The sequence below is a fragment of the Sapajus apella genome, unplaced genomic scaffold, assembly GCF_009761245.1.
Source record: "Sapajus apella isolate SASKATOON/1434 unplaced genomic scaffold, GSC_monkey_1.0 scaffold49, whole genome shotgun sequence".
In the NCBI taxonomy this organism is placed as follows: Eukaryota; Metazoa; Chordata; class Mammalia; order Primates; family Cebidae; genus Sapajus; species Sapajus apella.
The window spans coordinates 14,283,115-14,309,285 of NW_022436989.1; the positions used below are offsets into that span (position 1 = coordinate 14,283,115).

At 45.7% G+C, this 26,171-nt stretch overlaps 1 protein-coding gene across 5 annotated transcripts in view; it reads left to right on the forward strand.

Moving 5' to 3' along the window:
• PCNX2 (pecanex 2) overlaps positions 1 to 26,171 on the forward strand; it is a 291,183-nt gene that overhangs the window by 258,131 nt on the left and 6,881 nt on the right. For 4 of the 5 annotated variants that reach the window (XM_032242324.1, XM_032242328.1, XM_032242327.1 and 1 more), the window contains 5 exons: positions 944 to 1,056; positions 15,893 to 16,052; positions 16,704 to 16,934; positions 17,817 to 18,091; positions 18,756 to 18,943. In XM_032242324.1, the coding sequence (XP_032098215.1) occupies positions 944 to 1,056; positions 15,893 to 16,052; positions 16,704 to 16,934; positions 17,817 to 18,091; positions 18,756 to 18,943 (967 nt within the window). The remainder of the gene's footprint in view (positions 1 to 943; positions 1,057 to 15,892; positions 16,053 to 16,703; positions 16,935 to 17,816; positions 18,092 to 18,755; positions 18,944 to 26,171) is intronic. The other variant, XM_032242325.1, reaches the window with a different exon arrangement.

A 26,171-nucleotide genomic window follows, 5' to 3' on the forward strand; every position in this document is an offset into this window, starting at 1 on the left:
ATTGACGTTTTGGGCTATCGCTCCGTAATGGCTCTGTCCTTTCCTTAGTTGGTTCATGAAATTATTTTATTTTTCTTGCAAAAGATATTTTGACTTTAAATTTTCTCTCCATCCCCCCACTCTCCATCCTCCTCCCCTTTTTAAAAAATCTGACTTCGGACAAATTTTTTTAAGAGCCAGAGTCTCACTCTCCCCAAGCTGGAGTGCAGTGGAACAGTCATAGCTCATTGCAGCCTCAAACTCCTGGGATCGAGTGATCCTCCTGTCTTAACCTCCCTAGTAGCTGGGACTCAAAGTACGTACCACCATGCCTGGCTAGTTTTTAAAAAATTTTTATGGAGATGGGGTTTTGCTATGTTGCCCAGGATGGTCTTGAACTCCTGGGCTCAAGTGATTCTCCCACCTTGGCTTCCCAAAGTGCTGGGATTATAGGTATGAGTCACCATGCCCAAGCTGAAAGATTAATTTAGTTGTTGATTGTGGACTTACAGTCAACGAGTCAACCCACAGGGCCCCTTGCTACAGGGAGAATAGAGGACTCTCCTTCACGTTGGATCCAAGTTATTTTTCTCTCCCTGCTAGACCATGCCCCTCCTTTGCATTGGAGAGTGTTAAGGTGGGCACACCTATTTACAGTAATTACTGCCCAGTTTTATGACCTGAAGTGCCACATTTCAAATCCCAGAAAAGCAGGTCATCAGTCCATGTTGTAGGTCTTTTTCTCTCCTAAAATAGCTTTTCCACTTTTATTTTTTTTTCCATGTCCAACCACAGGAGAAACTCCTTCAGGGAGCTGAGAGTTCCCTGTCTTGGAGGTCATCTTAGAGGGGACTGATGGCCACGTGGTTGACTTACAAAGCCTACTGTCACTCTACATTTATGATTCTGTGTTGGTACATATTGGAACCTGTGTGAAAGCTGAGTTAACTTCTTGCTCTTTCAGCCTTCAAAGACCCTGGACAGTGATGAGGACTCTCCCTTGGTGACTCTGTCCTTCGCCCTGTGCACCCTGGGGAGGAGAGCTCTGGGCACCGCCGCTCACAATATGGCCATCAGGTACCTGGGGGAGCAGTGGCAGTCTCTTAGGTACAGGCACCCATTTTTACATGTTTGACAGATTTTGTCAATCATTTTCTTTATTTTGAAGATGGACTTCTTACACTACTTTCAGATAGTTGTTTTCATAATAAATTATGTTGGGCCTGCAAGAACGTTTTTTTGATCACTGATCTTTTGGAGTATTCAATTTGGAAATATCATTCACATGGAACAATCAAAACCCAGGGATTCTGGGTGTAGGACCTTCTGCAGGTCCTTGCAGATTTGCTGGGAAGATTCAGAGAAATCACGCCTATGAAGTGTCTAGCGCAGTACCTAACAGAGTCGGCGCTCAATCAATGTTAGTTCCCTTCCCCTAATTGTCTTCATAAATGAAAATCTTCACATCTGAGCTCTAGTCCACACCCTGCTTCACCCTGTCTCCTGAGTGCCCAGACAGTACCCAATTAATTGGATGCCACTTCTGTTTTTCAAACCCTTTCTGTACTGGATCTCTCCTCTAAGTAGGTAAATAGCTCACATTCTCTTTTAAAGAACAAAAACAAATTTCAACTCTTCTGGCTCTTGGGCACCGTGTGTCACTCAGGTGATGTGGTCCACCAAAGAAATAGTACTCATGCCACACTGCTCTTATGAATTTCATCAGCCACCTTCAAATCACCTAAATCGGTGGCCATTGCACAGATGTCTGCTTTCACAGCACCTGGGTAGATGATTAAAATAACCAGCTCTTTTGTTGGATCAATTTGAAATGTTTTATAAACTTCAAATTACAAATATTATTTCAGTTCATATCTAAGACATTTCCAAAGGCTTTTTCAGTCTTGTTCTTTGTGTAGCTTGTTCAGATGTTCCTGATCCAGGTGTTTCTTGCTTGGTCTGCTTTATTTCTTTTTCTTTACTAAACGCCATGCTTACCAGCTGCTTTTTTGGTGTTTAGCACTATGGGCTGTGGCCCTGAACTCCGCCTGCCGACTGGAATCACCTTGATGAGTGGTTCTCAACCCCACGTGCACATTAAGATCTCCTGTCAGGCTTTTAAATATTCTGATGCCCAGGATATTTAATCAATTCCATCAGCACCTCTGTGGTGGAACCTCAGATCCCAAGTTTCAAAAGCTCCCAAGGCGAATTCAGTGGGCAGCCTAGCTTGAGAACCACACAAACCTGGAGAGCCTGGAGGAGAAAGGGCGCCTCTCCTTAGCCTGCCCCTCTGGGTTTTCTTCCACTTGGACTTGCTTCATTGTGTCTATATCATATTATTGAGGATGCACTGTGGAAGGGGTTCTTTTGATACTGAATTGAGTGAGTTTTGTGTGGTTAGGTTGGATTTTAAACTCATTAAGGGCAAAACCCACCTGTCTATTTGTTTAGCAACCTTCAGAGTTCTGGGGTGTCAGGTAAACAAGCCCAGGGAGATTTGTTGACTGTGTTTCTGAATGTCCTTCTTGAAAGGGACAGCTGTGAGTCTACTCTGGTGGCAAGTGGCTGGGAGGTATCATCAAGTAAGAGTTGTGAATTGATAAAGGGTAAAGCGTTGTGGCTAGCAGCACTTTCCATTTCCCTCCGGATGTCTCCGAGCACCCAGAGTCACCTGAGGGACTGGAGTCACCAGGAGGGACAGGCAGGAACCAAAGGTAGTTAGAATTTGTGACATCAACTATTCTTTCAACTCCCACATCTCAGAATTTCATGATCTCTTTTACATATGAGAAATGCCAAAAGCCTGACCCTTAAAGTCTCATGTTAATGCCTGTTTTAGGCCAATCTTCTGGGAGGGAGCTGGCTGGCCTGCAGTCTCTCCCCGTCCTCCCTGACCTAGTCTCACACTGGATTCAGGGAATTCTCTCTGTGGCCATCTGGGAGTAAGCTTGATGATTGTTGCAGGTCTAACAGAAGACTCCTCTGTGGGATTCATAAAACATTATGATGTGGACCCTAAGAGCAGGCTCCTTACTAAACTGTAAGCAGAGAGCCGCGCTTGAGAAGGGTCTCATAGGATCTTGCAGTTGAAATCACAAAATGACTCTTCAGATATTCGTAGCACCTGGGAAGATGAATAAAATGGCAAGCTATTTTGTTGGATCAATTTGAAATGTTTTATAAACTTCAAATTACAAATATTATTTCAGTTAATACCTAAGACATTTCCAAAGGCTTTTTCAGTCTTGTTCTTTGTGTAAGTTGTTCAGATGTTCCTGATCCAGGCCTTTCTTGCTTGGCCCACTTCATTTCTTTTTCTTTAATTAAATGCCATGCTTACCAGCTGCTTTTTAAAACTTTGTTTTGACGGGATTTCCTTTGTTTCAAATAGTTTCTCATACTCGATGTCAACTCTGCTTGCTGCAGACATGGTGATGAGATAACTCTGCAGAGAATCCTCTCAGTATTCTAGGGAAATACTTGATTATTTGGGACTGGTTCACTTCACTGAGCAGTTCCACGACATAGAAAGATCCTCTGAGACGCTTTCATTTCAGTTTTTTCACTTACAAAAGGCAACTTCTTTTACATCCCACCCTAAGCCCATGGTGTGAAGTCCATGAAGTTCTGACCTGGTTGGATGTGCCTGGGGAGCGGCTTGGAGGGGAGGCTGTGGGAGGGGAGGCTGGAGCCTGGCACGGCTCCACCACTCTTCAACCTACAGCTGGGATTTCTATTTAAACTATTTATGGCGAGGGTTCCATAAATAGTTTGAATTGAAAAAAATAGTCTGCAGAGCTCAAGCAAATTTTACACATAATTTTTATAGATACTGTTTAGGGAAAAACTCTCAAACCATGTTTTTCCTCTGTTGTCACACAAAAACAACAGCCATCATCAACACAGAAGACTTCTGTGGCCCCAGAATATGTGGGGATTTCTCCCTGTGAGAAAGCAGCTCTGCAGTGGACACTAGCTGGGTGTCTCCCAGTCTACTTCTGACACTACCCGGAGAGGGTGTCAGATCCTACACGTTGAAGGTTGAGGCCCACACGTCTGGGCTTCCTGAACTTCTGACCGACTGACTTCTACAGAGGTGCCATGATTCCCTCTTTGGGGTCAGTTAATTTACTAAAGCAGCTTACAGATTCCAGGGAAACATGTTTACTGTTGATTATGAAGGATATTTTAAAGGATACAAATAAACAGCCAGATGAAGAGATGCATAGGGCCAGGTCTGGAAAGGTCCTGAGCACAGGATCTTCCATCCCTGTGAAGTTGGGCTGTGCCACTCTCCAGGCATGTGGATGAATTCTTCTTCACCTTCCAATCTACCTCCACATGTTCAGCTCTCCAGAAGCTCCATGAACTGTGTTCTATGGGCCTTTTATAGAGCGTCATTGGTTGTCCATGATTGAAGCTTGGACAGCTGTGCAGAAATGTGACGGGTCAGAAAGGGCATTATATAAACCTGGCAAGGCCTGTGTGCTCAGAGTCTTCTTGGCCTCTCTGTGTTGCATTCCATTCTCCAGAATATGGGACAGGAAGAGCCCTTTCTGGAATGAGGGTCTAATGACCCACAATCAGATTCGAGTCTTGCCTTGGCCAGGTGAAAGGAGGACAGGAGAAGGTCAGAGAGAGATTCTGTTTCATGAGACCTGCTTCTGAGGCTTGAAGTGCCTCAGCACTGCTACACATGTTATAGGAGTTATAAGCCTGAAATTTTGGATGAATATCTATCAATCATCTATCTATCATCTATCTATCTATCTATCTATCATCTATCATCTATCATCTATCTATCATCTATCAAGTCATATCATAAGTAATAAAATAATAAAATTTGAATATATTTATTTAATATTTAAATGATAAAATAATAAATATATATATGTAAAATCATAATATCAGATACAGTCAAATTGCTTTGCTTTCCAAAAAAAGCTGTTCCAATTTGCACTTTTAACAATACCGTTTTGCCACATGATCACTATTGCTGGGTCTTCCATTGTTTCTGATTTTTCTAGTCTCAGGGGTGAAAAAATTATATCTTGACCAGGCCTGGTGTCTCATGCCTGTAATCCCAGCACTTTGGGAGTCCAAGGTAGATGGATCACGAGGTCAAGAGATCAAGACCATCCTGGCCAAAATGGTGAAACCCCGTCTCTACTAAAAAATACAAAAATTAGCTGGGCATAGTGGCACACACCTGTAGTCCCAGCTACTTGAACCCAGGAGGTGGAGGCTGCAGTGAGCCAAGATCACACCACTGTACTCTAGCCTGGTGACAGAGCGAGACTTCATCTCAAAAAATAATAATAATAACATCTTGTTCTTATTTGAACTTACATTTCTATTAACAGTGAAGAATAAGAATCTTTTTTATGTTTATTGGTCATTTATATTTGGTATCTCATCATTAGTTAATTCGCAAAAATTAGCACTGACTTGAAATACCATTTTTGCCAGATACTGCATCTCTATACATAAATGGAGTACTTCTGGATTTGTCTGTTCTTACAGTGATACCATACTGTTTGGTGTCCTGGAGAGATACATTGTTCTGACATCTGAGAAGCCAAGTCCTCCTGTCTTTACTTTCTTCTTGTCTTTTATAGTTTTGTGTTGGCATGCTAGTCTTGCCCATTTTCTTTTCAGGTAAAGTTTTAAATCGCCATTGGAATTTTGATTGAGACTGTATTTAAGATACAGATTAATTTCAGAAAACAAAGTGAACCTTATTTAGTAATATGGTATATCTTTCTGATTGTTCAGTTTTTTTTTAATGTCCTTTGGTAACATTTTACCATTTTGTAAATTTCTTAATGAGGTTATTTCTAAGTATTTTATAGTTTTGTTGTGATTGTGAACAGAACCATTTCTTCTGTCATATTTTCCATTTGGTTACTTTCAGTGTACAGGAAGTTATTTTTTTAAGATTTATCCCATTCTGGGCACTTCTATTGAACTCTGTTATTAACATAATAATATTTCAATTAATTATCTGATTTTCTGGTGGAAAGAAGGGACATATCTAAAAATTGTGACAGTTTTGACTTTTTTTCCCAATGTTTATAACTCCATTCTTTTATTTAGTGGACTGGCTGAACGTTACAGGTTGGCATCTGTATCAGCACCGCACTGCTGCTATAACAAATTACAACACACTTGGTGATTGAAAGCAGTATATATTCAGTATATTTCAGTCCCAGAGGTCAGGGGTCCTAAATGGACTTCAGCAGACTACAGTCATGGTGTCTTCAAGGCTGTGCTCCTGGAGGCTCTGAGGGGAGAATTTGTTCCTTTTCTAGAGGCTGCTTACATTCCTGTGGCCCCTTTCATCTTCAAAGCCAGCAGTGGTGCATCTTCAAATCTCTCTGACTTGATCACAGGGTTCTGCCTTCATCGTTCACGCTCTTTTGATTACATTGGACCCACCCAGATAATCTCCTCATTTTAAGATCCTCAATTTAATCACATCTACAGAATTCCTTTTGCCTTGGAAGGTAATCTACTCACAGGTTTCAGGGATTAGGACATGGGCATCTTTGAGGGCCATTATTCTGCCTACCACAGCATCCTCAGCTTAATTCAGGCATTAATTGGAATGAGTCTAATATTTTAGCATTGAAAATGGGGTTTGGCACCATTGCACACGTTTACCTATGTAACAAACCTGCACATCCTACACATGCACCATGGAACTTAAAATTAATTTTTAAAATGGGGTTTGGTTTAGGTTTCTATGAAACCACTATTATGAATGCAGGGAGTTTCCTTCTTTTCCTAGCTTGCTAATGCTTTATCAAGAAAGGATGCTGAATTTGTATAGAATTGGGGGGGCATAAATCAGATGATATTACTCTCCTTTAATCTATGAATGTTGTGTTACATTAGTAGATTTCCTCATGTTGAAACACCCTACAATTCCGAGATAAACTCTACTTGGTCATGATATATTACTATTTTTGTACAATGACGGATTCAATTTGCTAATCTTTTACTTAGTATGATTATATTCATGTGCAAAGTAAGAATGGCTCATAATTGTGTGTGTTTGCCTACGTGCTCTATGGTTGTATAATTTTAAAATGAGGAGTATGCCCTTAGGTGCATTATAGGAGACCCAACAAGTCATTGTTACATAGTTAATGTTAAAGGACATCAGGTGATGGTGGACTCTGACTCTCCAGGTAGGTCTTAAAGATACGCTGCCTCAGGCTGGGCACAGTGACTCACACCTGTAATCCCAGCACTTTGAGAAGCCAAGTCGAGATCATGAAGTTGAGAGATCAAGGCCATCCTAGCCAACGTGGTGAAACTACTAAAAATACGAAAGTTAGCTGGGCATGGTAGCGTGTGCCTGTAGTTCCAGCTACTCACTAGGCTGAAGCAGGAAAATCACTTGAAACCAGGTGGCGAATGTTTCAGTGAACCGAGATTGCACCACTGCACTCCAGCCTGGCAACAGAGCAAGACTCTGTCTAAAAAAACAAAAAACAAAACAAAACAAAAACCCTTTACTTGATTGATTTTTGGGGGAAATATCTTAACTTTACAAAAAGTGACACAGATTTGATGGATAGTCCTCAAGAAAGAAAAATATATGCATGCAAAATTAGGGAGAACGAGTACATGAAAATTATCTTAAATGAGATGCCAAATGCAAGTCAGCAACAGACTACCTTTATGTAAATTGTCTGTAAATAAAATGTCGATATGTTATGGAGATGAAATGGGTTCACACGGATGTGACAAGAAAACACTAATTTTTTAGATTTAAGGTTTGAGACATACCTTCTTGGAAGAACTGTGTCTCCCACTGAAGAAAGCCATCCAGATATAATGATATGTTTTAATGGGAAGTCAAAATAGTTTCACCGACTGCAAATCTACAAGATGGCTTGATGACTGTCTTCAAATATGTGAACGGTGATGAGGCAGATCCTAGCTGATGTTCCATCCATAGAGGTTAGGAGAAGGTGGCTGCATTTTACAGAAGCAACAGGTTTGTTTGTAAAAGAAAATTTACTGACTCAGAGTAGTGTACACTTCCAAGAGGATAGAAAATTTAAAGCAAATTTGATCTTGAAAAGCGATAGGGAAACAAGCCAGACCGAAGTGTGCTCTGCCAAGCTCTGGCATGCTGCCTTGTGGCAGGAGGTCACTGTTGTGGTCCGAGGTCACTCCATCTACCATCGATCCACTCCTCCCACCCATGGCATGCTGAGGAAATATTCTCTTCCGAAATCCAAGACGTCATCCCAACTTTTCCTCCTGAGCTTCCACTGGAGATGAGGCCCCAGACTGGGGCCAGCTGTCATGTCACAGAGGATCATCTTGTAAAGGAAATTAAGGTCCATTTGCCAGACTGAGGAAACTCAGAAATCAGAATCTAAGGGAGAAATAAAGTAAAGAGGATGCAAGATCTGACCTAGGAGATTAAAATCAGGTTATCAAGCTAAAAATCACAATCTCAGAACATGAGAAAAAGACCTACACTTAAAGCATAGGGGTAAAAAAATGATAGCCTAGAAAAGGAGCAGAAGTTTCTGGGACCTTAAATTCTAATGCAGTGTGGCAAGGCCCCTCCCATCCGGGCCTGGTGTGTGGGCTGTCCTCCAGGTTCCAGCTCCCTCTTCTCTGAAATGTCTTAGCATCTTTAGGAGACCCCAGTTTCTCTGGTCCCTTGAGTCCAAACCTCAGAACCGAGAGAGCTTGATCAGAATATGGACCCCAAGCTCCATCACAAACCAGTGACATGGGCTCTCTAGATCTTGGATTTGGAAATCTGTGATTTTGAACACAGAAAGAAATTCCTAGTAAGACCCTTACCAAACCTTTAAATACACCTGGCAGTAGTTGATCTTATGAGTGAACACAGAAAGAAATTGATGATAATGAGGGCAAGAGACAAGTATCAGAGCCAAGATTTAAGCTTAGGTTTGGAACTTCTGGCTTCCCTCCCTCCAACCCTGTGGGGCCATATGCTGCCTCTCAGCGCAGCACCTGAACTCTAGAGGAAGTGAAGCGCCTTGGAGCTATTTGGGAGACATCATATGTTCTTAACCGAGTGTTCTTTCCTAATGTTCTTTACCAGGTAGGAGAGAGCTGGGATCCCAACCAGGGGTTGTCTTGATTTTAGAGCCAGTGGAGTAACTTCCTGGATGGAGAGTTCATGAAAAGCAGTATTAATATACTCTCAGTTCAGGATCTGTGCAGAGTATATACACCAATTAGAAGGGTGAGATGGGGGTGAGTTCAAGAACTATACTCACAGCATTTTCAGTATCGCGGCTCAACGGAAGCTTTCAAAGGAATAAATTCATTCTCACACAGCTCTGAGTAGGCCTTTAAGAAGATGGCTCCAGTTACACATTTTAAAAGCAACTCCATGTTTGCTAGAGACGTCTGGAGGCAGCTGTGGGTTTTCTCCTGGTTTTCTTCAGTGTGGCATAAAATACTGAGTATGTGTTCCCACTCATCTTATTCTCTTTCTCAACTTTTCTGGCCCATTTATTCTCGTATGAAAGGGTTGTAATAATTACATCATGCGTCCATGAGAATGAGAGGAACCTGTGGAATGGAAAGCATGCAGTAACCCACAAGTCACTATTACAAATGTAGGGCGTCCCCAGGTGCGGTGGCTCACACCTGTAATCCTAGCACTTTGGGAGGCCGAGGCGGGCAGATTGCCAGACCAGCCTGGGCAACATAGTGAAACCCCGTCTCTACTAAAATACAAAAAATTAGCTGGGCATGGTGGCATGTGCCTGTAGTCCCAGCCACTCAGAGGCTGAGCCAGGAGAATTGCTTGAACCCGGGAGTCAGAGGTTGCAGTGAGCCGAGATCGTGCCACTGCACTCAAGCCTGGGATACAGAGCAAGACTCCATCTCTAAAAAAATAAAAATAAAAATAAAGAAATAAATGTAAGGCGTCTCCTTCTGTTTCACTTTAGTTGCTCAGAGATGGTGCTACTCATCTAGGACATTGTGGTGTTTTTTGACTTTGCGTGTGTGTGTGTGTGTGTGTGTGTGTGTGTGTGTGTGTGTGTGTAAGAGAACAGGGCATCTCTATGTTGCCCAAGCCAAAGGACAACATTAGTACAACAAAGTACAACTTACTTGAACTCCCCACATTAGCCTTCTGCATAGCGGAAACTATAGGCATGTGCCACTGTACACACCTTTGGATCATTATTTTTGTTTGGGGAACTGCAGCAGGAGAGTGTGATCAGGAGCATGGGACTGACCGTGAAGCTAGCATGTGGTTACGGGGTTCCACAGAGAGGAATAAGGCACACATGAAGAGAGCTTGCCGCAGTCCCCAAGGTGGAGATGCTGTCCGAGCCTGGGACAGTGGCTTAGGTAGATGGGCATACACACACTCTCTGAGTATTTCTATTACTAATCAGTAAACACAGGAAACCCAGCCTGCAAATCACACTTAATTGTTTACATATGCTCTGCAAGCATTTCATTTATGGCGATGCACAGCAGCAGACGGCGCTTCACAATGCTAATCTGTATATAACATAGTATGTACAGGTCTGTTTGGAAATTAACTAAAATTAACAAATCAGTCTTTGTGCTGGGGATCCCCCGTGAGTCCTGCAGAAGCTATCCCCACATTAAAGCTGTTTCTCTCTGAATCCTAAGGTTCATTAAGACTCGATTCAAGATAAGGACCCCATTGTCCAATACATGAAGCCCTTCTCCTCCAGTGCTATTCTGCCTTCCTGAAAGAGCAGGGTTTCTCAGCAATAGCACAATAGACATTTTGAGCTATATGGTTCTTTGTGGTGGGGGCCGTCCTGGGCATGGTGGAAATGGCCCCAGCCTCCAGCTAGAGAACAGCTACCTCCAGGAAGTCTGTAAACAACTGTGCTTCACACTGAGGCTCCAGCCTCCCCTCTACACGGACCACCACCAGCTATGTCACTTCATAGGAAGCTGGGTGAGGAATCAGAAGGACGGCAAGTGATGGATTCATTCTGTGCTGAGTAATGCAGTGATACATCCTACGTCGTATACTCTCCAGCTTTCTCCAGTTAAAAAGGAAATGTACTCAAGCTCCTCCTCGTCATCTGAAAGCGTGACATTTTTCTAGTGCTGTTTTAATTTATTACAGTATTTAGCACTTCCATGGAGCCATGGAAGCTGGTGCCAGGTTATCTCAGTGCCATAGTCTTTGGTCTTCTATGTATGGACATGCTCCCCTAACACATGTTCACACATGTGCCAGCTTTCTTCAGGGCCCTGCCTGCACTCTGCCCCTATGTAATCCCACACCACTGACTTCCCCGCTGACTGACTATGATGGGATGACCTGCTTCATTTACATCCTCCGCAGGGGTGGGAGTGGGGGCTGTTTTAGTACCCAGGAAGGCCAACCTTGAATGACTCAGATGCAACACTATTTCCCAGTAATAAAAGCCCAGCTCCAGCTGTTGGCCTGAGGGTGGGTGCCTGTCATTTCTCAATAGAGCCTTAAAAAGACGTAGCCCTGTGAAGCTCCAAAACAGAAATGTGCTGCAGGTGTCCTGCAGACCTCTGCTGTCCCCGCTTGGCTTGTCACAGCTCACCAGCTTCCTCATCTTCATTCTCTCCTGGGAAAAAAGCCAGGTAATGAAACACCTTTCTTTTAGGATGCCTTGATCTCTAAGGTGCTGGGGATAATATCGCCCCAATCTAGTGGAGTTCTAACTCAGACTTTATTTTCTACATTGAGAACCATTTCAATAATAGAACAGCATGAAGCACCACAATGTGTCATTTTCTCTGAAAATAGAAATGACAGGGAAATTGTCCATTGTTGGTGGCCTTGGATGGAACTCAAGCCTCTTAGAGAGGCTCCTGTGGAGGCTGCCTTCCTCCTGCTGGTAAGTGAGGGTTGACGGCTGCCAGGCACATGCAGCTAGGCAAACACTAGGCTGATGCCTGTGATTCCTGGCTCTTCTCTTTTGTCTGCGGATGTTGCTCTGGGTATCTGGGTGTTCATCTTCCTTCTCCACTGTCCCCATCTCTACATCTGGAGAAAGCTTTTTCCCTTATGTTTATGCAAGGCCATTCTGCGCAAGTATCATGCCCCTCGGAATCCTTTCCTGAATAAATGCCACCCATTTTTCAGGAGTTAGCGCTCTCATTTTAGCACTTAGCTCCTATCTGATGCTGAGAACATTTCCAAATGTTTTCCACCGGGACCAGGTAGCACTTATTACCCATGTTTCGAAGCCTCCCCTCTCGAAATCAGCCTTTTTGCAGCCTACCTCTGCTGTCATAAAACAGCCCTCCTGGTGCCACCTAGGCAGTTGCTAAAGCTCACAGCCCCAGGAAGCTTTAGATAGCTTCTTGGATCCCTTTCTGGAAGGTTCCAGGGTCCTTTAGGCCACAGCACTCCGAACTCCACTTGACCAGCCCTTGGCTGCTCCCGTTTCCCACAGTCTGCTCTGACACCGTGAAGCCCCAGCGGCCTCTTTCTCAGGGGAGTCCTAGATATTAACGATAGTGGTACATTTCACATTGAAATGCTACAATAGCAATCAGTGGAACTATTTCCCTGATGTACAGGTCTAAAGCGCTGTGTTGAATCAGAAGCCTTGCTCAGTGAGCCAACTCATTAAATCCTTAGGAGCAGCAGTCCTCAGAGACTCCCTTCACACACATGCCCTGCTCATCCTGTCCCAGGCTGGCCCTGTCAGGGATGCTGGTTCTTGTACCTGCCTCGTAACTACCTCTCAGGGATGTGAGAGGCAGCTGCAATAGAGAATATTTATAGAAAGAAAACAAAGGAAAGAAAGGAGAGACTGTTCTCCCTCTCCTCAGAATGCAGGATGAGTTGCTTTCCCAAAGCTACACCCCAGATTCATCCAAAATTTAAAGGCCCCAGGCTCTGGGAGATTTCCCTTGGGTGATACCACTATTCTCCATCCTGGCAATGCTCAGTGACGTGTGGGAAATGGAAGAGAGGCAGGAAAACCTAGAAACGTGAACATCCGGATAATCTTGAAAGATCCTTTAAAATATATATATATATATATATATGTATGTATGTGTGTGTGTGTAGAACTATAACTTTTATATAATTGAGTGTTGGCCAGCTATGAAAGACAATGAAATTGAATTGTTTTTTTGTAAATTGTACTTTAAGTTCTAGGATACATATGCAGAATGTGCAGATTTGCTACTTAGGTATACACGTGCCATGGTGGTTTGCTGCACCCATCAGCTCGTCATCTACATTAGGTATTTCTCGTAATGCTGTCCCTCTCCTATGCCCCACTCCCTCATAGGCCCTGGTGTGTGATATTTCTGTCCCTGTGTCCATGTGTTCTCATTGATCAACTCCCGCTTATGAATGAGAATATGCAGTGTCTGGTTTTCTGTTCCTGTGTTAGTTTGCTGAGAATGATGGTTTCCAGCTTCATCCATGTCCCTGCAAAGGACATGAACTCATCCTTTTTTATGGCTGCATAGTATTCCATGGTATGTACATGTGCGACATTTTCCTTTTTTTTTTTTTTTTTTTGAGACGGAGTTTCGCTCTTGTTACCCAGGCTGGAGTGCAATGGCACGATCTCGGCTTACCGCAACCTCCGCCTCCTGGGTTCAGGCAATTCTCCTGCCTCAGCCTCCTGAGTAGCTGGGATTACAGGCACGCACCACCACGCCCAGCTAATTTTTTTTTGTATTTTTAGTAGAGACGGGGTTTCACCTTGTTGGCCAGGATGGTCTCGATCTCTTGACCTCGTGATCCACCCGCCTCGGCCTCCCAAAGTGCTGGGATTACAGGCTTGAGCCGCCGCGCCCGGCCGTGACATTTTCTTTATCCAGTCTATCATTGATGGGCATTTGGGTTGGTTTCAGGTTTTTGCTGTTGTAAATAGTGCTGCAGTAGACATACATGTGCATATGTCTTTATAGTAGAATGATTTATAATACTTTGGGTTTTTTCCCCAGTAATGGTGCTGGGTCAAATGGTATTTCTGGTTCTAGATCCTTGAGGGATTGCCACACTGTCTTCCACAAAGGTTGAACTAATTTACACTCCCACCAACAGTGTAAAAGCATTCCTATTTCTCCACATCCTCTCCAGTATCTGTTATTTCCTGACTTTTTAATGATCCCTATTCTAACTGGCGTGAGATGGTATCTCGATGTGGTTTTGATTTGCATTTCTCTAATGACCAGTGATGATGAGCATTTTTTCATGTTTGTTGACCACATAAATGTCTTCTTTTGAGAAGTGTCTGTTCATATCCTTCACCTACTTTTTGATAGGGGGAGGGTTTCTTGTAAATTTAAGTTCCTTATAGATTCTAGATATTAGCCCTTTGTTAGATGGATAGATTGCAAAAATTTTCTCCCATTCTGTAGGTTACCTGTTCACTCTGATAATAGCTTCTTTTGCTATGCAGAAGCTCTTTTGTTTAATTAGATTCTATTTGTCAATTTCGGTTTTTGTTGCCATTGCTTTTGATGATTTAGTTATGAAGGCTTTGCCCATGCCTGTGTCCTGAATGGTATTGCCTAGGTTTTCTTCTAGAGTTTTTAAGGTTTTAGGTCTTACATTTAAGTCTTTAATTAATCTTGAGTTAATTTTTGTATAAGGTGTAAGGAAGAAGCCCAGTTTCAATTATCTGCATATGGCTAGCCAGTTTCCCCAATACCATTTATTAAATAGGGAATCCTTCCCCCATTGCTTGTTTTTGTCAGGTTTGTCAAAGATCAGATGGTTGTAGATGTGTGGAGTTATTTCTGAGGCCTCTGTTTTGTTCCACTGGTTTACATCTCTGTTTTGGTACCAGTACTATGCTGTTTTGGTTACCGTAGCCTTGTAGCATAGTTTGAAGTCAGGTAGCGTGATGCCTCCAGCTTTGTTCTTTTTGCTTAGGATTGTCTTGGCTATACAGGCTCTTTTTTGGTTCCATATGAACTTTAAAGTAGTTTTTTTCTAATTCTATGAAGAAAGTCAACAGTAGCTTGATGAGGATAGCATTGAATCTGTAAATTACTTTGGGCAGTATGGCCATTTTCATGATATTGACTTTTCCTATCCATGAGCATGGAATGTTTTTCCATTTGTTTGTGTCCTCTCTTATTTCCTTGAGCAGTGGTTTATAGTTCTCCTTGAAGAGGTCCTTTACATCCCTTGTAAGTTGTATTCTTCTGTATTTTATTCTCTTTGTAGCAATTGTGAGTGGGAGTCACTTGTGATTTGGCTCTCTATTATTGGTGTATATGAATGCTTGTGATTTTCACACATCAACTTTGTATCCTGAGACTTTGCTGAAGTTGCTTAATCTTTCATTTTAAGCCTTTTCTGCCTCTTTCTCTCTTCATTAAAAAAAGGAAAATGCATGTTCTCTGAGAACCAAAGTGATCCATTTGATGTTTCATTTACTTTTATTTCCTCTCTTCATATTGTGGTTGAATCCAACTTTCCTTAGAAATAACACAGTCCCAAAATGATATACAGAAATACAAAGAAGAATAGCAAAGACTCCTGCATTATTCCACGGTTAGCATCATCATCTCTGGAGAGCTGGTAGTCTCTGGGGGATTATTGGGGTAGATGAGCCTGTGTTTTAGCGCTCTAACTTTCAGTGGACACAAAGACCAATTCTGACCTGAAATTCTAGTGTCACATTCAGTGATCCAGTACTTCGGTGGCTCTTAAAATGGTTAAAGACAACTCCCATGCCATGACACTAAACAGTAGCACTTATGAGGGTCCAAACATGGGCTGTGGGGGCAGGCATTTGGTGTACTGGGGTAAGTCCCGTTATCTTCCTTTTCTTGCTCGATCAGCCTAAATATTAAGATAATTCTTGGACAAATTGGAGACTGAAACCTTTCTCACAATGACAGGATTCTGAACATTTGTTCAGTGTGAATTAATAGCAGTTAGGACTTTGTTTTGCAGCCTGGATTCTTTCCTATATGGCCTCCATGCCCTCTTCAAAGGTGACTTCAGAGTAACAGCACGTGATGAGTGGGTATTTGCTGACATGGACCTTCTGCATAAAGTTGTTGCTCCAGCTATCAGGATGTCCCTGAAACTTCACCAGGTAAAAATCTATTAAAAAAAAAAAAAGTATCACTCACTTACTCAGGAGGCTAAGGTGGGAGGATTGCTTGAGCCCAGGAGTTTGAGACTGCATTGAGCTCTGATTGGACCACTGTGCTCCAACCTGGGTGACAGAGCAAGACCCTGCATCTTGGGGGAAAAAAGTATCAGCCTGAAACTTTAGGTGAAAAAATGGCTTTTGAAAACTGGTCTCTTTTCTCTGCACAGCACTGTAAGTGGGTTTATTACTTAGGTAACTAAGCATTGAGGCCGTCTAGTTATTCTTGATGTTGGCCACTGGTGATTTGCCCTCAAGAGCTGCCAGGAGGCAGTGATATGCCACTAGAAAGAAAGACAGGTATTGTGCAGAGTCAATGATGTGGCAAAAATGCCCAAGCTATATCTAAAACTATATCTAAAAGTCAGAGGAACCTAAGCCATGAAGCCCTTTTCTAGGCACATTCCATGGGTTAGGGCAACGAGATAGACATGTCCTCTGTGCCAAGCTCAGGATTTGGAAAAAGGACAGGAGAGAGGTAGATGAGAAAAAGGCTTAGCTTTGGAGGTCACTGGCCAGTTGCCATCTGCACGCTTCCTGGGAGTGAGATCCTCTGATCCTTGCCCAGTCCACACCCACACTTCTTCCCACCAGGACCAGTTCACTTGCCCAGACGAGTATGAAGACCCAGCGGTCCTCTATGAGGCCATCCAGTCCTTTGAGAAGAAGGTGGTCATTTGCCACGAGGGTGACCCGGCCTGGCGGGGTGCAGTGCTGTCCAATAAGGAGGAGCTCCTCACCCTGCGGCATGTGGTGGATGAGGGCGCCGATGAGTACAAGGTCCTCATGCTCCACAGAAGCTTCCTGAGCTTCAAGGTGATCAAGGTATGGCGGCCACATTCTCTGGGTCTCCACTAGCTCACGTCTCTCTACCTGAGAAGAAATAAAATGGTGATGGGCACTGACGCAGGAGTCCCTGTGCCAGAGGAATGGTCTGGGAGGAGCGCTGGCCAGCAAATGGAGCAGGGTATTGGTACCAGGCTGGGCACTACATTCCCCTGGCAGGATCACCCTCTACCTCACAGAGCCAGCACACAGGCACAGACTGCCAAGAAGACCCACTAGACACACATGGAGGTGAGAGTCAGGATATAGCTTATTTGCAAAGACTTTAATCCTCTAGAATCCACACCTTTCTCTCATAACTCACTTCTGGCTCCAAAGGCTTTGTTCCCAATGGCTCCTCTTTTCATATAGTTTCAAATCACTGAGTGAAAACAAAAATGACTTTCTTTGCATTTTCTCTCAGTTTCCCCATGAAGATGGCATCATATTCTGTCTTGCAGGACGGCTCTTCTGGCTTGACTATGAAAAGAGCTTTTCACCAAAGTTTTGTAGTCACAGATACTCAGTCCCAGAGTCCTCTATCACCATAGTTAAAAACCAGTAGACTGGGGCTGGGCATGGTGGCTCACGCCTATAATCTCAGCACTTTGGGAGGCTGAGGAGGCGGATCATCTGAAGTCAGGAGTTCAAGACCAGCCTGACCAACACAGAGAAACCCATCTCTACTAAAAATGCAAAATTGGCCGGGCATGGTGGCGCATGCTTGTAATCCCAGCCACTCAGGAGGCTGAGGCAGGAGAATTGTTTGAAAGCGAAACTCTGACACACACACACACACACACACACACACACACACACACACACAAAGACTAGAAAACACAGGCCATCTGCCTTTCTTTCTGTTCCCTCTCTGACCTGCAGGTTAACAAAGAATGTGTCCGAGGACTTTGGGCTGGGCAGCAGCAGGAGCTCATATTCCTTCGCAACCGCAATCCGGAGCGTGGCAGCATCCAGAACAATAAGCAGGTCCTGCGGAATTTGATTAACTCTTCCTGCGATCAGCCCTTGGGATACCCTATGTATGTCTCCCCACTAACCACATCCTACCTAGGGACCCATAGGCAGCTGAAGAACGTCTGGGGTGGACCCATCACTTTGGACAGAATTAGGACCTGGTTCTGGACCAAATGGGTAAGGTAAGTCTTTACAACAAAGGCCTCTATCCAGATGCTGGGGGAGGGCGTGGGGGATGCAGGGAGCTCTGTACTTCTCATTCAGATTTCACTGTCAACCACCATTTTCTCATATGATTAAAACTGTTACTCCCAAGTGGCATCGAACAGATCATTTGTTTCAGCAAGCAGTCTCAGATTATGAATCTATGGGAAATCTCATATGGATGAGAATCTCTTTCCCCCACATGTGCACAAGCTGAGAATCTGCTTGAGCTCTTACAGGGCTGCCAAGGTTATGAGTCTTCAGCAGTAACTGTTCCACATCTGAACCAGAAGAACATCCCCAACACACACTTCTCATCCAATAAGTCTTACCTGGGCGTAGTGATCAGTTGGAATGAATTCTAAGAAGTTTTGCCCCAATATGACAGAGCTCCTTATCGGGCCTTGGTGCTAAGGGTTCTTATGAAAGGTTGACTGAGCCCATTCATCCTGGTGCAGTCTGTTCATTTATTAGATGCTGAGGTTTGGGAACAACAGCCCCTCTCCCCACCAGCATCCCAGATGTGCTGCTCATCTGGGGAGCATGGTCTTCGATCCCGATTTAGGCAAGGCCCTGGTGGGGTGTTTAGGGGTATTAGAAATGCACTGGTGAGAATCTTCAAAGGTCTTCTCCCTCCCACAGAATGCGGAAGGATTGCAATGCTGGCCAGCACAGTGGCGGCAACATTGAAGATGTGGACGGAGGAGGGGTCCCAGCGACAGGTGGCAACAACGCCCCGAGTGGTGGCAGCCAGGAGAGCAGTGCAGAACAGCCCAGAAAAGGTGGCTTCCAGCACGGGGTGTCATCCTGTGAAGGGACACAGAGAACAGGTGGGTGCACCAGGGGCCTCTGAACTACTGATAAAGTCCTATTTGGTCCCAGTGACCAATGCCCTGAGTTCTGATGTTGTTCTAACCTCTGAGAGCACCTTCTTGCATGGAGACAATAGATGCCAGAAATTTGCAGACTCTTGTAAGTTCTGCTCAGAAAAACAACTCTCCATCTGTTAGATTCAGCTTTTACCATTTATCCATCTGTCCATGACCTTGGCCAGCCATTCATCTGTCTGTCCACCTCTCCAGGGGTCGCTCCATTCCACTCCATCTCTCACTCTCTGACCGTTTGGTGGTGTGCCTTCTGTGTCTGGCCGTGTTGTAGCTATTGACCCACGTAGTGTCTTCCTCTTCTGCAGGTGTTGTGGGGCACATAGACAAGCCTTCTGCCTTCCCCCTCCTGCTTCTCACTGATTCTCACCTTCCTTCACTTACACTCAACATTTCAGAGCAGAAGAAAAGAGGGGAAGAGGGTGCCCACAGATAGGAACCTAGGAGGTAGCTGCAGCCAAGCCTGGCTGAGTCTAAAGTTTAAAATCATGCTTAAACTAATACACAAATAGTTATGCTCAGCCAGATGGACGAAGTTCCAAAACTCCACTGGTGGTCTGCACTGGGGAGCGGGTGGCTGGACTAGAAAAGGAGATCCTGAGGGGTGGCAGAGGATGCGTGTCCTGGGAACGTGAGAGAGACAGATGCTCTGCCCCGGTTCCTGCTGGTCCTTGGCTTGGCCTCCAAAGCATGTCAGTAGTTTCACCTTTTGGCCTCAGTTCTTCCTGACCATCCAGAAGTGTTTAATAAGCACCTCTGTGCATGCTTCTCCTGTTAGCTCTGCACCAAATGAGCCAGGAGTTACAGTCCGTGACTCCTGGGAGTGCTCAGAGCAGAGAATTGAACAGACAGTAGGATTTCTGCAAACATGGGCAAGATATATGAGAGAGTGAGAGGATAGATGTGTAAACCAAAATGTATCTGAGACAGCTTTCAATTAATTTAGAGGTTTATTTTGCCAAGGTTAAAGATGTGCCCAGGAAAAAGAGACACAAGCAACTCAACACAAGAGCCAACTGCGGCCACTTTTTCCAAAGAGGGTCTGGGACTTAAGCATTTAAAGGGGAAAGAATGGGCAATAAGGGAAAAACGCAGGGGTTGGGGGTAGGTGAATGGGGCATTTTGCAACCACTGCAACCAGCCTTTGAGGCTTTGATCAACCTTCGCTGAATCCACATTTTATAGGTAAAAAGAGTGGGTAGAGAAATAGTCAATTGTACATTCTCCTCCAGCTGTGCAAATGTGCATTTTTATATAAAGTAAACATAGAATTGAAGGAGTCATGTATGCCTTTGTCCCAGGTGAGCAGATGGAGGACTCCTAGTCCTGTCTTTGTCCTGCGTTTGTGAAGATAAGCTGTTCATTTACATTGTCGGGGTGAAACTAAACAGAACTGTTTTAGAGTAAAGATCTTGGGGCCCACAGGAATTTCTTTGCAGGCAAATTATGAGGGAGGCAGTTTTCCATGTCTCAGTTTCCAGACTTGGCTTTTTCCTTTGACATATGAGTTTGGGGAGATTTTATTTTCCTTTCACAGACGCTAGATATGTAGATAGGGACTGATTGATAGACGACAGAAAGGAAGGTGGGTAGGCAGGTAGGTAGATAGATAGGTAAATAGACAAAATAATTGGTATCAGCTGCTCAGAATAAAGAAAAAAAGATCCCCCTGCCCCACCCACCCATGCTGTTTACTCTGAAGCCCTGCACGACGCCTGCTGGAGGTCTCCTGTGCAGCTCCCAGGCCTCTCATGTCTCTTTGTTTAGTTAACTTTTCTTATCGCATGAAAAACGTGTTTCAAGATCACGGGAGTGGCTTTCTAGGTGGGGGAAAATGCAAGGTAGTTTCCAAATGGTGAAATATCTAAGCATCTGTTGTTTGCCAGTACTTCCAGGTGACTTCTGTGGACCAGAAAAAGGCCAGAGTCAGGGGGGTTTGGCTGGAGGGTGGGAAGGGTCAGAGACAGGGGTCAGAGGCAGGGGTTCCAGAATCGCTTCAAACCTGGTTTCTTGAAGCTTGGCAGAAAAGAAATTGGAGACCAGGTGCGGTGGTGCACGCCTGTAAACCCAGCACTTTAGGAGATCAAGGTGGGAGGATCACTTGAGGTCAGGAGCTCAAGACCAGCCTGGCCAACATGGTGAAACCCCGTCTCTACTAAAAATACAAAAAAACAAAACAAAACAACAAACAACAAACAAATAGCCAGGCATGGTGGTGGGCACTTGTAATCCCAGCTGCTTGGGAGTCTGAAGCAGGAGAATTGCTTGAACACAGGAGCTGGAGGTCGCAGTGAGCCGAGATCATGACACAGCACTCTAGCCTGGGAGACAGAGCACGATTCCATCTCAAAAAAAGAAATTGAAAACACCTTCTTCCCTTTCTTCCTAGTAAAACAGCACCTGAAACTGGCCTTGCCTGGAAGAGCTGGTGTTCTTTCCCCTCCCTGGAGTCCAGACACCTGAGACAGCGTCCCTGGACTGACCTGCCTAAGGTGTCTGGACTCCAGGGAGGGGAAGGAACGGCAGCTCTTCCAGGCAATATTACAGGAGCAATCACAGCTATCCCTTTTGTGGAAGATGTTGGAGCAGGATCTTTTTTTTTTTTTTTAGTTGGATTTTTAACTTAAAACTTAATAATCAAACTATACAATCAGCGTATCAGCATAGTTTAAAGCTCAAACAGGACTTCCTGGATTAAAACAAAAATCATGGGTTCCCCCTTCACCCCCCAGCAACACTCCTAATCCCAGAGGTTACTGCTTCCAACTTCTTGCAGCTGCTTTGTATTTCTTGGGCATCTAACCTCCACATATTTAAATGACATGCTTACTCTGGAGCAGGATTTTCTAAGGCCCAAACCAGCTGTTAATATTTCATGAATGCTTCTTAAAACTGCTCCTGCCAAGGCCACCCCTGGGTTTCTACATTTTACAAGTAAAGGAGCATGCCTGGTAAAATACCCCACACCCCACATCCCTTAGCTGCACCTGCAGCCTGAATTTGTCCCAGGCTCTGAGACCAGTTGTTGTCCTGCCAGGGGGATGGAGCGTTGGGAGATACATGAAGCCCTGGGCCAAGCCTCAGCTGCTTTGAACTCACCCATCTTGCTGCCACCTGCTCTTTCTGTGCCCCCAGGTGTATTCACAGCATCCTTGCCGCAGGTGATTATATTTGATAACAGTAACTGTTCTCAGGTGCTACTCTACCAACACCATCCTGAGTACTTTCATGTGCAAATTTACTGGATATTTACCATGGCATCTTAGAGGTTTAGGCGCTTTCACCCTCCTCATCTTGCAGATGAAGAAACTGAGTGTATTAGTCCATTTTCACACTGCTCTAAATATACTACCCGAGACTGGGTAATTTATAAAGAAAGGAGATTTAATTGACTCACAGTTCTGCATGGCTGGGGAGACCTCAGGAAACTTACAATTATGGTGGAAGGTGAAGGGGAAGCAAGGCACATCTTACATGGTGGCAGGAGAGAACAAGAGTGAGGAAGTGCCACACTTTAAAACCACCAGCTGTCATGAGAACTCACTCACTATCACGAGAATAGCCTGGGGGAACCACCCCCACGATCCAATCATCTCACACTAGGTTCCTCCCTGGACACATGGGGATTACAATTAGAGAAGAGATTTGGGTGGGGTCACAGAGCTAAATCACATTATTCTGCCTCTGGTCCTTCCCAGATCTCATGTCCTTTCACATTTCAAAACGAATCATGCCTTCCCAATCATCCCCCAAAGTTAACTCATTCCAACATTAACTCAAAAGTCTAAGTCCAAAGTCTCATTTGAGACAGGCAAGTCCCTTCCACCTATGAGCCTATAAAATCAAAAACAAGTTAGTTACTTCAAAGATACAATGGGGGTACAAGCATTGGGTAAATGTTTCCATTCCAACTGGAAGGAATTGGTCAAAACAAAGAGGCCACAGCCCCATGCAAGACCAAAATCCAGCTGGGCAGTCATTAAATCTCAAAGCTCCAAAATCTCCTTTGATGCCATGTCTCCCATCCAGGTCACACTGATGCAAGGGGTGGGCTTCCAATGCCTTGGGCAGCTCTGCATCTGTGACTCTGCAGGGTACAGTCCCTGTGGCTGCTTTCACAGTATGGGATTGAGTGTTTGCAGCTTTTCCAGGGGCACAGTGCAAGCTGTTGATGTATCTACCTTTCTGGGGTCTGGAGGATGGTGGCCCTCTTCTCACAGCTCCACTGGGCAGTACCCCATTGAGACTCTGGGGGCTCCAACCCCACCTTTCCGTTCCACACTACCCCTAGCAGAGGTTCTCCATGAGAGCTCTGCCCCTGCAGCAGACTTTTGCCTGGACATCAGGCATTTCCATACATCCTCTGAAATCTAAGCAGAGGTTCCTAAAGTTCCACTCTTGTCTTCTGCGCACCCTCAGGGCCAACACCACATGGAAGCAGCAAAGGCTTGGAGCTTGCACCCTCTGAAGCAATGGCCCAAGCTGTACCTTGGCCCCTTTTAGCCACACTGGAGTTGGAGTGGGACAGGGGAGATGGAACAAGGCCTGCCACCCCCCTCCCAACTTCAAAGAAGAAAAAACCCTCTCGGTATCCATCTCTCTTGCTATCTTTTTTTCTGGTCTTTTGTGCAGCTCTGACAACTCACAAAATTGTAAACCTCCACAAAGCAAATCACAGCGATTGTATTTAAACTTAAACCAGTTCACATTGTTCTGTTGAATGATGGCTTCAGCTCAGAATATACCTGTTAGTCTGCTGGGGCTGCCGTAACAAAGTGCTGTGGCTCGGGTGGCTTCAACAGCAGGAACCTACTGTCTGCCAGTTCTGGAAGCTGGAAGTCTGAGATGCAGGTGTGGGCAGGCTTGGGTCCTCCTGAGGGCTGGAGGGGAATGGGCTCCAGGACCCTTCCCTAGCTTGCAGTGGTTTATCGGCCGTCTTAGGCACCCCTGGCCTGGAGAAGCACCCCTGAGCTCCGGCTTCATCTTCACATCGTGTTCTCTCTAGGTGCTTGTCTGCATCCACACGTCCCCTTTTCATAAGGACGCTGGTCATCTTAGACTCAGGGCCCATCCTACTCCAGTATGACCTCATCTTCACTAATGACATTTACAACAACCTGAGTCCAAGTAAGGCCCCACCTTGAGGTCCTAGAGGATAGGGCTTCAACAGTGGAATCTTGGGAGGGAACACAATTCAGCCCAGAAAACCTACATACGCCCCACACATGCCCTTCCCCTGAAGGCTGGGCCCTATCTGACCTGCTGTCTCTCTGATGCCTTTTCTCAGCCCTCTCCTGCAGGCCTGCATCCCCAGCACACAGCCCCTTGCTGTCCCTCACCAGTGACCAGCATTCTCCCTCTCAGGGCCCCGCAGCTGATGCTTCCTCTGTCTCAAATGTGCCTCTCCCAGGCTTGTAGCTCCTTCACTCACCCATGCAGCCTCCCATCAAATCTCAGCTTATCCAAGATACCCCGGCCAGCCTTCCGCACGGCACTCCCCTCCTCCTGCCCCACTTTCTCCTCCCTCCAGTCACTGCCTGAGCACATCCCTTGTATGTGCTCAGAATTCCCCATGAGCTGCTCCCTGCCCGGCACCTGGGACGGTGCAGCCCACAGTGGACGCTCAGCTGGGGAGCCCTGACTTCTGCAGAGCCTGCAGCAGGAGCACATATGAAGACTACACCACCCTCTTCCCGCTCTTCCTACATCCTGCTAGGTGAGGGGCTGCTGGCGTGCACAGGAGCCACCTCATTCACATGCTGCCCTGGGGGTGCACACGCCTGCAAGTAAGCCCAAGGTCCACCCTGGAAGCGGACCCTGGGGAAGAGGCCTGTGCAGGCCCCAGATTGGGTCAGGGAATTCTGGAGTCCTGGGGTCCCAGCATATGGCCAGGCAGCAGTGTGTGGGACCTGGCTGACATGCTCCTGTTACCACAGCTTCCTGGCCCTGTGGGGACAGAGATGGCTGCAGGGGGCACCAAGGGAGACTCTAAGGTACTGGGCTGGGTGGCTGCTTAGGTAAGCATGGTACTGGGCTCAGCGGACAAGGGTTGAATGAATGAGTGGATGGTTACCCCTCCTGGCCTCAGCCACTTACACTACAACTTCCCTAGAGGGTGAGGTTGCAAGGCCCTTGGGTCTCAGACTTCCAGCTGTAGCCAGGTTCTATCACAGCCAAGAGCAGTGGAGCCAAGAGCTGCTGATCCTGTTGGCTATCCTGAAATGTGCATTATGACATTGGTGCCCCAATCCCCCTGCCAGATCCCTCCAGGAGGTGACTCAACTATCCGGAAGCCTTCTCCAGGAGACTCAAGACTGAAGGCTCCTGGTGATGCTTGGTGATAGGGCTCTGAAAAGGGGGCCCTAAAGACAGCTGACAGGCTGAGGGGAGGACCGCACTCATGGTCCCCTTCAGGGTGCTTCCCCACCCTTAGAGCAGCCAGGCTGTCTTCAGATGCAGCCGAGATCCTCAAACAGTCCCTGTGAGGAACACAAGCACTGCAGGGCAGTCGCCTGTCCAGACCATTTGGACTGGAGTCCCTGAGGGGCCCAGTGAGCTACAGGAAGGTGCCGGGCATGAGGCCCAGTGGGGCGGATGTCAGGGGTCAGCCCTGCTGCCCGCCCTGTCACCCTGCGGCCCTGCCGGAGCTGCCCAGGCATCTCCACACTCAGCCTCTGCCATGGCAGCTGCCTTCAATGAGGGCTCCCAGGCTACTCCTGTAAAGCTCATGAGGAACCCCAAGGCCTACAACATAAGCAAAATGGCCACTCTGGGGAGCCCACCGGGAACAGGGCTGGAGTCCAAACTCGAATTCGAAAGGAGGGAAGGCATGTGTATGTTTGCTTCACACTAGCATCTGGGGCCCCAGGAAAGCCTCAGGCAGCAGGGAATTCTGGAGACACCCTGAGCATAGCAGGATCTCCTGGAAGAAATCGAGAGAGGCCCAAAATAGGCATGGGAAAGGGATAACTTGCCTACCCCACACTCTGTCCTTGTCCCCTGGAAAAGGTAAATGTCACCTTTGTTCTACTCCCACTGTGTTGGAAGCTGCAGTGGGGCACTTGCCAGCTTCCACTGTGGTTCACAACACTTGCTGCCTCCCCATGGGCGGTGGAAGGTCAGGAGCCACAGTCCCATCTCCATGTCCCTTGATGGTTAGCAACTCGCCGCACAC